The sequence below is a fragment of the Podarcis tiliguerta genome (assembly GCF_965153285.1).
Source record: "Podarcis tiliguerta genome assembly, chromosome: 9".
In the NCBI taxonomy this organism is placed as follows: domain Eukaryota; kingdom Metazoa; phylum Chordata; class Lepidosauria; order Squamata; family Lacertidae; genus Podarcis; species Podarcis tiliguerta.
In genome coordinates this window covers 40,258,532-40,271,429 of record NC_139542.1, presented here as the reverse complement: position 1 = coordinate 40,271,429, position 12,898 = coordinate 40,258,532, and the positions used below count along the sequence as shown (strand labels likewise).

At 38.8% G+C, this 12,898-nt stretch overlaps 1 protein-coding gene across 1 annotated transcript in view; it reads left to right on the top strand.

Moving 5' to 3' along the window:
- The window catches only part of PDGFC (platelet derived growth factor C), a 101,516-nt gene that overhangs the window by 79,879 nt on the left and 8,739 nt on the right, over positions 1-12,898 (top strand). The window contains exon 4 of the mRNA XM_083457529.1: positions 12,266-12,467. Within this exon, the coding sequence (XP_083313655.1) occupies positions 12,266-12,467 (202 nt within the window). The remainder of the gene's footprint in view (positions 1-12,265; positions 12,468-12,898) is intronic.

The window sequence follows — 12,898 nt, the reverse complement described above, 5'->3', positions numbered from 1 at the left end:
ATATGAATCAGTAGAAATTATTTTAATTGCTTAATTTACACAATTCGTTTTTGAACTGTAGTACTTTGTTGGCATGGAAATCTGTCATTTTTTTAGGAAGAAAACAATTGTGTTACTACAATATATTGAGAGGTATTTGTAAAAGTTGTAGTAACAAAATTGTTTTCTTCCTAGAAAAAAGGGGGTGGCTAATCTATGCCCCCACCAGCTGTTCCTGGGTTACATCTGCCATAATGCTATACCATTGGTCATAGTAGCTGGGGCTGATGGAATTTGGAGCCCAACAATACCTGGAAGGCCGCAGGTTAGTAACTACTTCTCTAGATAATATTAAATCAGCTGAGCTTTTGTGCTACCTGCTGTGATCAACAGGATCAAAATTTGTCAGTCTTAGCCCACCTCGTAGCAATTGTCACAACTTGGGGGGGGGGGATAAAGCATTGAGTTGGATTCTTAGCCTCTTGGTTACCCCACTAAAGGGATCCAGAAAGGGGTGTCTCTTTCTAGGAATCCACATGAGGACTGATGGGCCATAGTACCCTTCCAAATGGGATCCCAATGGGATTGCCCCAATTTGATGTATGTCATAGAGCAAGTGTCAGTCCAGGATTGACCCAGCCTTTTTTTTTATCAATCAGCCAGATACATTGATGCCACATACATTCCTAGTGTCTTTGCCAAAGCCTTCTTAAATCTGTAATCAATAATAAGGTAAAGGTAAAGGGACCCCTGACAATTAGGTCTAGTTGTGGCCGACTCTGGGGTTGCGGCGCTCATCTCGCTTTATTGGCCAAGGGAGCTGGCATACAGCTTCCAGGTCATGTGGCCAGCATGACTAAGCCGCTTCTGGTGAACCACAGCAGCACACAGAAACGCCATTTACCTTCCTGCCAGAGTGGTACCTATTTATCTACTTGCACTTTGATGTGCTTTCAAACTGCTAGGTTGGCAGGAGCAGGGACTGAGCAATGGGAGCTCACCCCATTGAGGGGATTCGAACCGCCGACCTTCTGATCAGCAAGTCCTAGGCTCTGTGGTTTAACCCACAGCACCACCCGCATCCCGTAATCAATAATAGTTGTGACCTATTTGATCCAATACTGATGTCCTGTCTCTTATTTCTTCCCCTGGCCTGGGTCTGCAAGGTAAACTGTATTGTTGTATCTTTAGTGTTACACGTAAAGATGCTCAGTTCCTCAGTGTATTTTGTGTGAGTTTTATAACTTTATTTTACTTTATGTACATTTACTTTTTTACTTCTTGTCCTTGATCAAGTTCTGTATATACTGCTAGACCATTCATTTTATGATTAATTTAATTATACACTTATTTTTTAAAGTCTTTAAGGCACTTCTGAAGTTGAAATACTTCTTTATTTAAAATACTTTTATAAGCCCCTTTAATAAAAAAAAATCAGTAGGTGGTTTGCATAAAATTAAAAGAAAAAATACCTTAAAGAAATAAATGGGTTCAGCTAACACAACAAGACCAGATATTGGGACTGATGAGGGAAGGAGTATGCCTTGAGGTATTCAGTGAAGGAGAAAGTTTTACTAGGCGACTCATTGCTTTATAAAATTTTACACATTACAGAACATGTTATGACCTGAATAGGGGGAAATGGCACTAGCATTAAAATCTCCAACTCTCTTGGAGCATATGCCTTAAAGGTCATTAGGAATAAGTCTGTGGGTACTGAATGTATAAGTATTTTTGTGGTCGAAAAAAAAGTTTTAACTTGAAAGCTGAGACAGAAGGATAACCAGAAGTAGATCAGTTAATTTTGTAAAGCAGTTGCCATTTGTTTTTGAGGGGTTTTTTAAGCCCTCACCCAGGTTATTTGTTTCTCATTTTGGTCATAATAATGCTAAGTTTGTTCAGAAAAGATGTGGTAATAATTCGTTTCTATTCCAGGCCAATCACTGTTCAACTTTACTGGCAAAAATAAGAACCAGCAGGGATAGTTCATTAAAACCTCAGAGCAGTATATAGTAAATAGTCTATAAAACCAACTGACTTGTTGGTTTAGGGGTCGCATTCTCACTTAGGTCATGAGAACTTTGGCTCAAATGTCATGCAAGGCCTGTCCCAATAGTGGTTAGATACAGATGCTTTCAAAAATCCAAAGAGTCTCCTACTGGCTTCCTTTGCCCCAAGAACAAGTAATTTTTATTGGGACAATACAGGGGTATATGGCGGCAGGCACTCTCTAGGCCTTGATGAAGCATCTTTTTTCCTGCCAGGGGTAGCAGTACAGCTACCAGTCTGAGAATACGTAGGGAGAAACAAACATTTGAGCTTGCTTCTCAGAACCTCAAAAAACAACTGTGAGAACAGAAGCCTAGGAAGCAAATGTGACCATGTACAATGGAGAGTGATTCAGTAGAGAAGGGAGTAGGTAACAGTATTGCTGTGTTGGCCAACTGTGGTATGTGAAAGACGTGTGAGTACTGCATATCCATAATTACATGTATAGTGTATGCATAAGCAGGGATGTGTGAGACAGTGAAGGGCCAATGGACAATCACACCAAAATGTGAATTAACACATCTAGTCTACTGAGGATCCAAAACTGTTTTAAACTATCTTAAAAATACATGTATGTTTTTAGAAGCAGTGTTTTAACGTGCCTCAGTGTAGGAGAGAGACGCATACTGGGTTGCATGGAAGTAGACCATAGGAGAAGAAATATCAACAACCTCAGATATGCAGATGACACAACCTTGATGGCAGAAAGTGAGGAGGAATTAAAGAACCTTTTAATGAGGGTGAAAGAGGAGAGCACAAAATATGGTCTGAAGCTCAACATAAAAAAAACGAAGATCATGGCCACTGGGCCCATCAGCTCCTGGCAAATAGAAGGGGAAGAAATGGAGGCAGTGAGAGATTTTACCTTCTTGGGCTCCATGATCACTGCAGATGGTGACAGCGGCCACGAAATTAAAAGACGCCTGCTCCTTGGGAGAAAGGCGATGGCAAACCGAGACAGCATCTTAAAAAGCAGAGACATCACCTTGCCAACAAAGGTCCGTATAGTGAAAGCCATGGTGTTCCCTGTAGTGATGTATGGAAGTGAAAGTTGGACCATAAAGAAGGCTGATCGCTGAAGAATTGATGCTTTTGAATTATGGTGCTGGAGGAAACTCTTGAGAGTCCCATGGACTGCAAGAAGATCAAACGCATCCATTCTTAAGGAAATTAGCCCTGAGTGCTCATTGGAAGGACAGATCGTGAAGCTGAGGCTCCAATACTTTGGCCACCTCATGAGAAGAGAAGACTCCCTGGAAAAGACCCTGATGTTGGGAAAGATGGAGGGCACAAGGAGAAGGGGATGACAGAGGACGAGATGGTTGGACAGTGTTCTCGAAGCTACAAACATGAGTCTGACCAAACTGCGGGAGGCAGTGAAAGACAGGAGTGCCTGGCGTGCTCTGGTCCGTCGGGTTATGCAGAGTCGGACACGACTAAACGACTAAACAACAAGACCATAGGAAGCCATATCACTAGGGGTGTACTACTATACTTAGGATTAAGTGCCAAACCACTAGAAACATTTGGCTTTTACAGCCTAATTGGGGGGGGGGCAGAAAAAGTCTTCTATGAACCATGATCAAGAATAGTTTCTGAATGAAAATATGTCATGACCCAGACCCTTATTGCTCAAGACTTCATAAATCGTTTTTCTTTTCCCGCCTAGGAAGGCAAACACAATGACATTCAAATTGATCTTTTAAGCAAAGTCCTTCGTGTGTTTCCTTTCAGACTTTTTCCCCAGATCCTTTTAAACTTCTTGTCCTTTCATGCTGTAAAGATAGCTGGAGAAGGCTAGGAGACTTGGGCTTTGCACCTTTTCTCCTGCTTTTACACAGTGGCTGATCGGAAGTCCCTTATCCTTGCCTAAGAGTTCCTGAATATTAGTGTTAATCTGCACTATGTTACATCATCCAGAACATTAATTCTGAGCTGGTTTTTTATTGTGTTCCAGTTAGTCTTTCAATTTTGTTAGTATAAGAAGAGTTTGGATTTGATATCCCGCCTTTCACTCCCTTTAAGGAATCTCAAAGCGGCTAACATTCTCCTTTCCCTTCCTCCCCCACAACAAACACTCTGTGAGGTGAGTGGGGCTGAGAGACTTCAAAGAAGTGTGACTGGCCCAAGGTCACCCAGCAGCTGCATGTGGAGGAGCAGAGACGTGAACCCGGTTCCCCAGTTTACGAGACTGGCACTCTTAACCACTACACCACACTTTGCTAGTTTAGATTAGCAAAATGGAAGAAATGGCCAATTTTAAAAATTTGTGAATAAAAGCTTTAATATTTATTACTGCTATATAAAGAATCTTTACAGAAGACAAGATAACTGACAAGGACTGTAAAATTCTAATAGACTTTGTTGAGCTCCAAAAAGATATGGCCAACAAAAATAGCAGCTAAAGCTCAAAATAAGTGTGAAATGGAGCAAGTTGGCACAGGAGATAGCTAAATGTTTTGATTGCATATGATTTACATATATGCTTTTTATGATACTAGAAATCCAGGTTATCCGTGTATTGGTAGTAGGTTCAAGGGAGGGAAAAAGAGAGGCTTGAGTGAAGAATTAACTTACAAAATTCATTTCCACTGCGTGCTCTGACTTCAGTTCCAAATATGGCTCTGAAAAAATATTAGACAAATTAATAGTAGATAATTGAAAGAGTGGATACAGAGAAACGCTCCTAAATCATACGTAACTCTGGGAACTTGTGATCAGCCAATGGAATTGGTAGGAGGAGAAGAGAGGGAGAATTTAATACATGGAATTCATTGTAATTTAGATTGCTTTTGGGGGGGAAACAGCAGGCAAACTTGTGGAAGATAGATCTAACAGTGGCTATGAACCATTTTGGTGAAACCTCAATGCACAGTAGCAGATGTTGAAACAAATGGAGGCTGTTCTTCCTTTCATGTGTTATGTACAATAGGCATATATATGGTTATCTGTCCTGGAAATGAAAGTCTTGAAGAGAGTTCCACTGGCTATGGAATTCCCTTTGACTAACTTCTACCACCAAGTAAATACATACCTTTTATCCTGGGCCTTTGGATGAAATCAGCTGATGCTCTTTAATGTTTCAGGGCTTTCCCCCCTTGCACTGCTGCACTATACTTTATTTATTTACCAAATAACAGACGGCCATTCATAACACAGAGTTACCTCAGGGTTGTTTCCAACAAACATATTCCATTCCTAAAGCAACAGTAACACACAATACAGTACTTGAAAACCAATCATTATTTAAAAAACAAAAACAAATAAAAGTGTGATTTCAAGAATCTCAGTAGTTCTAGAAAGTACACCAAAGATCACATATAGTTCATAAACTATTTGTCGCCTGCTCCCTGATACAGTTCTGTGAAGTGGATTTCACAAATAGATTTACGGTTAGAGCTGATTAATGCCTAACTCGACATATAGTGGCTGTCTTAGAAGGATGTGCCAAGTGCAATTAATTTTCAATTTTATGTTGAGATGAGTGTTCGGAGATGACTGCATCCTTCCTGTGGTATATGATACATTGATCACTCTCTCCCAGTGGCACTGCAAAGTAATCAGTTCACAAGCAGGCTGCTATGTGAAATCTGAGAAAGACAAACACGTTCTCAGACTCCAAGCACATTGCAGCTAGCCACTTACTTTTGGTTTAGCTTTGATAAAGTTTCCCACATTTTGATTCATATGAGTAGTTTTTTTAAAGCTCTTGAAAGGAAAGCATCCTTTAATTGTGGCTGACCACATCCCCATCATATAAGTACGCAAAGACTTTGTTACTACTGGGTACAGCTCATTTATAGCCTTCGAGGATAATAAAGTGGTATCTTGGATTGTTTGTTCTGGTAAGCTTTTAAATGTTCTCTGTGAAATAGAGATAAAGATTTATATTTATAAACTTTTCTGCCTCAACTGTATGCCCCCCCCCCCTCATAATACATACCTATGTTAGCTAAAGCTGTAGCCCAGGAATTAGCATCATGAAGACACCGTCTACAAAAGTTCTATACAAACCTCTGCATTCTTAATATACTTCCCTGAGACTGGTATAAAATGTGTTATTTTAAAAGCAAATGTCAAATTCTCCTTTGAACTTTTCATTTTAAAGCTTCCCAAAGTACTTAATGCAAAATAGATGCATTGAGTATTGGTTAATTGTCTTTATTTCTTCAAAATTTACAAAGTTTGTTAAAAAGGGAAGTCCTTGCTTGACCTCTCCTAATTTACTAGTCGATGAACATTTTAAAATGAAAAAGTTCTTCCTTCCACTGTGTTAATAAAATATGTTTAAAAAGAGAGAAAAACGCATCTTTATTTTATGAATTGGGATGTTGAAGTGTGTGCTACATTATTGAGGAGAATTATTGCGGCTTCACCCACTTTTCATGAAAACTGCTGCTAAGAACAAGCTTGACGACAACTGACTATTAAATACCAAATGGGTCAATAGACAGTAGTTTGGAGGAAAGTGGAAAGCACTTTGCACATGCTCATAAGTACTGCCCCCCATTCCAGAACTCAGTGCTGATGTTGAAAACAGATTTCTGAGCTGAGGTTTATTGAGCCTTAGCATAAATTAAGTCTAGGAAATGTTTGGGATGGAAGAACTTTTGCTATAGCAAGAAGGAGGGGCAGCTGTGAAAGAAAAAGAAAAATGTTTTCTGCTAGGAAAGTGAAAGGGAAGCATTGAATGGCTTGTTTATGTTGGGAAAAGAATTTATGTGTTAATGGTAATAGAGATGGGGCTGGTATCTAAAGATATGTTCTGGGCCTGAGATGTGCGTGTATAAATGGCATGTTTCCTGAGTGCAGTTGCTGCACATTTTATCCCGATGATTTGGCATTAATCCTGTTTTTTATTCCGTCCATACTTTGCTTCTTTATAATTGTTCTTATTTGAGCAAATAGTTGATGGCTTTACAGATACTTTAAGAAAGTACTTAATTTTAGTATTCCTTAGCTCCTTGGGTTGTTAGCCTTCTTACCAACAACATTGGTAACAAAATTCTCCTGCATGGGTTTGGACTGAGAGGTGATTGTCTAGATATGTTTCATTGCCTGAGCATAGACAGCTGGAGCTTTCTGCTTAGACACCAGCCCAGAATTTGTTTAAAATCTATTTATGAGGTTGACTCCACCATCTTAATGGGATGTGATTTACATGGCTATAACAGCCTGTTTACCCCCATTCCAAATGAAATAAGAATTTTGTGCTCAAATTGCATGTTAATTCTTGTATGCATAGATATATAATGATTTCTAATGAAAAAGAGGGTATCTGGCTTGGTTTATGAGATCACAATTTACTGGAACCTCTTTAGAACTTTGAGTGAACTGTACTCGACAGTGCCAAGGCTTGTTAGGATGCATTTTATAAGCATAGATTTCCTGCAGTTTCAACCTTGTCACAGATTTTATTTCTAGGTTATCCTTTCACTTTGTTACTTACAATAAGTGTGCATTTTCTGTAAAGGTCCTCCATATTCCATTATAAAAGCAGAGCATATATCCAGTCCTCCCTCCTCCCATCACTCTTACTTAAAAGGAATAGCATAAAGCAACTCCTTATTGTAAGCTTTTCTAAATGAAATGTTTCATTGAGTTGTGAGTATAAAAAAAAAAACCATTTTAAATAAATTATTCCAGGGCATTAGTGTGTCCAGCAATGTTGTTTCTGCCAGAAATGCCAGTTCTCCATCTTCTTAAATTATTTAACATACAGATTAATGCATAAAGCTTTGGCATAGCTAAATAGGGATATATATATATATATATATATATATATATATATATATATATATATATTTCATTAAGATGAACTTGGAAGACACTCCCCCTCCCACATGCTGCATTAATATTTCTTACTGTATAAAAGTACAGTAAGCGCTATAAACATTCCTAACTAACCATGCTGGAGTTAAGTGCTGGGTGAAAAGGCATCTTATCAGTTTTTAACTTGCTGTATATATTTGGCTTAGGAAAGTTGAGGCTTTTTTCTTTTTGAAGTTCAGAGACTAAAATATTTTGCATGTGTTGCTAGGACACACAAGGTAAACTTACATTCTCTAAGGAGGGTATGTGTGCGTCTGGAGCGGGAAAGAACAACTCACTGTAAATGAGAAATATTTGAATTTATATTGGCAAGAAAATAGCTAATATATGGCCATGTACTTACCAGAAGATAAGCAAAACTGTTTTGAAAGCAGTAATAATTCAGATATTATTAGCTGCAAATAGAAAATTGGGCTCTTTCATTAAAGAATCAAGATATATTTATTAAGTAATTAATTTTTGCAATTTACTGTTGAAGAACTTCTGGGTGATAAAAAGCTTAAATGAAAAACGGCAGGAAGCATCTTTGTTAATTCAGTCCTACAACACTGATATATTTCTTCAAGTCTATTTTCGGCCATGATCGCATCGATCTCTCTTCAATGAAGCCACTGAAATTTGACCTTAGGCAGCACTGCTTCCTATTTTTATCTTTTTTACACCAGTTTGTTTGTCAGTTTAAGAACTGCATATTACCACCTTACAGAGACATTAAATACATGCCTATTGAGAAGTGAGCTTCATTGAATTCAATGGGACTTGAATTCCCATAGCAGCCGGGATCACATAGATCAAATTCTCAGCATGCAGGATTATATGCTGAGAAACTCTTTTCGTACGCACTTTGCCAACATCTAGGTATGCTACTGAATGGTTCTTTCCGGATTGAAAAGCCAATTTTTACCATTATAAATATATTAAATTCATTTATTATTTGCTGCAGATAAAATATATTGGCATGATTTCACAGTAAAAATATCAACCATAAAACCTTTTTAAAAATCATATGTAAAAATAAATGAAATGAAATGAAATCCAGTACAGATACAGGCTGAGATAAAGTTCTCCACTTAACACTTGTTGAACAAGGAGGGTCTTCATTAGGTACCAAAAAGCAATAGAGTCCCCTCCTGTTTGAAATATAGCAAGGAGTTCCAAAGAGCAGGTGCTGCCACAATAAAGGCTCAGTTCATATATCATAAGGAGCTGACCTACTGTTGAGATGTCATCTGTAGAAGGCTGACTCCTGCAGAGTGTACTGATCAGCTGGGCGTATATGGGGCAAGACCATCTTTTAGATATCCTAGTCCCAAGCTTTGTAGGGCTTTGTGCACCTACACCTTGAACTTAACTCAGCAGCTAGTTGGCAGCCAGTACACTTCTTTCGGCAGTGGTATAACATAGGGGTAATTGTCTGTCCCAGTGAGCAATTGTGCCACTGTATTTTGCACTAGCTGCAGCTTCTAGGTCAACCCTGAGGGCAGCCCAACAGTGGAGTACATTGATCTACTCCAATGTGATGCTGTGCTAGTCCTCACTGGAGACTGCAGTGAATGTAAATATGGCATCAAGATTGTTAGGGAGGCAAGCAACTTTCCCCTCAAAGTGCCTTGTCAATGAGTCGCAGGGAGATCTAAAACTCCATTTTCTGGACTAAATGTTAAAACCCGAGCAATACAAAAAGTTCAGCTAGACAGCTACTTGAGTATGCAATAAAGGCAGAGGAGTGGGTCTTAGAGGTGTTACAAAACGAGTCATTTAATCATAGAATTGTAGAGTTGGATGGGACTATGAATGTCATTGAGTCCAGGCTCCTGCAATACAGGAATATTATCATGCTTGCATATCTTTGAAATAAGAAACTAAGTTTCCAAGATACATAGTTGCCTTGTCCTAATAATGTCTTCTAGCATAGTGGTGGTGTCTTCAATACGACTTACAGAATTGGTGGAGTAATGAATTATGTCCTTGTCCTTTGACTGTTTCATTAAAAGCTGCTAATGGCAGAATCTTTATTTGCTCTGAAGGGTTTTCCTGTACAAATAATCAAGACAATCTTTATTTTAATATTTTTGCTCCGTTTAGGTTTTCAGAGCATAGTTTTTATTGCCCTCAATGAAAGCACAAAGGTCTTGCAGGAAAAGGTTTTCTCTGCATTGAAGCCAACTATATTTTGATAGCTTCAAATGTGTGCAGGAAAATGCCGTATAAATAGCAGAACAGGAAATTCCACTTGATCCAATACTAATTGTCATTTTTGGCTTCACTATAAGGCAGCGGCAGACCTAAAGTATTTATACATGAGTTATAGTTTGCTCTCCTATTCCCATACAGTACTATGGCAGAGATAAAATATTCAGAACTATCTAGTATTTAAAGATGTTTTAAATGAATGTAAATAGATTTCTGGGTATATATTTTTATTGCATCCTGCCCTAATTGGCAAAATCAGGATGCCCTCTTGACTACTGCTTTATTTTCAGTTGCTCTCCTGTAGACTTTTCTATCACAGGCTTTGCCTCTTTTGCCCCCACAACATACTGAATTGACTCATCCAGTGAGCTTCTTCTCACTATGATCTTCACTATCTGTCTTCTCAATGATGACAATAACAGAGAATTGTGATCAGATATTTCCCAAACTGTAAAGTGAAACTTAAAGAAAGAAATCGGTCTCCTTCATGGGCAAGGCTGGATCATTGAAATTTAGGGGTGCCCACATAAGGCATGCATGTTTGTGTTTAAACAAATATTCAATATCTTCATAAAGGGACCCCTGCCCATTAGGTCCAGTCGTGACCGACTCTGGGGTTGTGGTGCTCATCTCGCTTTATTGGCCGAGGGAGCCGGCGTACAGCTTCCAGGTCATGTCGCCAGCATGACTAAGCTGCTTCTGGAGAACCAGAGCAGCACACAGAAATGCCGTTTACCTTCCTGCCGGAGCAGTACCTATTTATCTACTTGCACTTTGACGTGCTTTCGAACTGCTAGGTTGGCAGGAGCAGGGACCGAGCAACGGGAGCTCACCCCGTTGCAGGGATTCGAACCACCAACCTTCTGATTGGCAAGTCCTAGGCTCTGTGGTTTAACCCACAGCGCCACCCGCATCCCTTAATATCTTCATAGAGTTATGTGAAAATCCTTACAAAGCAATATTCTATATTTAAGAATCCTGAAAGCAGAAACTGGATTTTTTCCAAGGCTTAGTGCAGGTGAATCCTACCAGAATTCAGACATGGCATGTGTATTCTTCAACCTGGAGCTAGGGATTGAGATTTGGCCTTTAGTTGGGCTTGAGTTGGAGCTGGAAGTACAGAAATCAAACTGCCATTGACCAGGCAAAAATGGATGTCAGGCTCTAATGGTAGAAGTAGCAGTTCTTGTGATCCAGAACCATGCCTGTACCGATGGTTACTTCTGTTGGCAGTAAGAGATTTTGAACAGCCCTTTTGAAACTGGAATGGGGAATCTTGAATGCATATCATTCATAACTGTAGGAGCCATGAGCCACGGTTGCTTTCAATTGTTGGCATATTGCAATCTAGGTTTCTATTACTGAGAATATTGTCTCTCTTACTGCTGGTATTTTCATATAATTGCTCAACAAAATATATAGACCAATTCTGCTCACTCATCAAAACAGCTTTTACTAATGCTAAATACATGAGAAATGTATGTGTTGGCATTTTTGCAGGGATTAATTGCATGTAATGGAATTATGTTTTTCCTTCAAAGCCTCAGAGTGCCATTAACTCTAATTGTTTACTGACATACCATTTATCACTTTGTGTCAGTCTATTGAGTATATTTGCCAAAGTTGTACAATAGTTTGTTTTATAACCCAGCTTTGGTAAGAGTGAACTGTGTGGTGAAAATAAGAGGAAACTGTATGTAATAAGCAAAATAAATATGTTGCAATCTTATGCACATTTATCTAGGAGTAAGCCCCATTGAGAACAGTAAAATGCCCGAGAAAACATGGATATGATCAGACTAGTCCTAGATTATCACTATTTTTCACTTGACTTTGCATTTATTGACAGTATTTGTATGAAACACCCCCCCAACATATGTTGTCTGATTGCCTTGTAGAAATTTAAAGACCAAAATACAATATAGAACAATAAAAAAGCATAACAAATGTTATTTCTGGCAGATATATAACAAAACACAAGCCATAGAATGAAAAGCCCAGGAGTTTTTAAGGTGTTGGTGAATTATAAGGCTTCACCTGGGGACAAAAAAGATCATAAATATGGTTCTAGGCAAACTTCTCTAGGAAGGCTTTTCCAGAGATTAAAGGTATATTGGTCTCAACAGATATCATGGTGTGTGTGTGTGAGAGAGAGATTAACCTCTATCATTATATGCACCTAAGATGCTTGTTTTTCTCCTTACAACATCAGACAGAATCTGCCAGCCCAACAATATTACCACCTTCAGCTTTACCATTAGAGTTGCTAAACAATGCTGTTGCTGGATTTAGTACTGTGGAGGAACTTATCAAGTACCTTGAACCAGACAGATGGCAATTAGATTTGGAAGACCTGTACAGACCAACCTGGCAGCTCCTTGGAAAAGCATACATTCATGGAAGAAAATCTAGAGGTAAGCAGCGGATTTATCTCTTGTGCTTTGTTTTGGCATGCTAATGTTAATCTTTCGTTGGAATTTGCATGAAGTATTCTTTATTTGTATTGATTACAGTTGCAGAGTCCTTACCCAGCAGCTGATGCAAGTATTAAATTGCATGCAAGTATTAAATTGCTTTGTGGACTTTCTGGAACTACGTTTCTTTTACTCTTTTAACTGAGTGTTCTTGATTCACCAACATTTACTAGAGTGGGGGTTAAACAAATCAGCTCAATGTGATTGGGAAACTGGGCTATCCTCATATCAAATACCGGTGGACGAGCTAAAATATGTTTTGTATAGGCACAGCAGAGACTAGTTGTGATGATCACTCATAGCTTCTAGTCTAGTGTGATTGCTGTAGCAAGTAGAAAATAAGATGAAAAAGTGAGTATTTTGGAAAACAA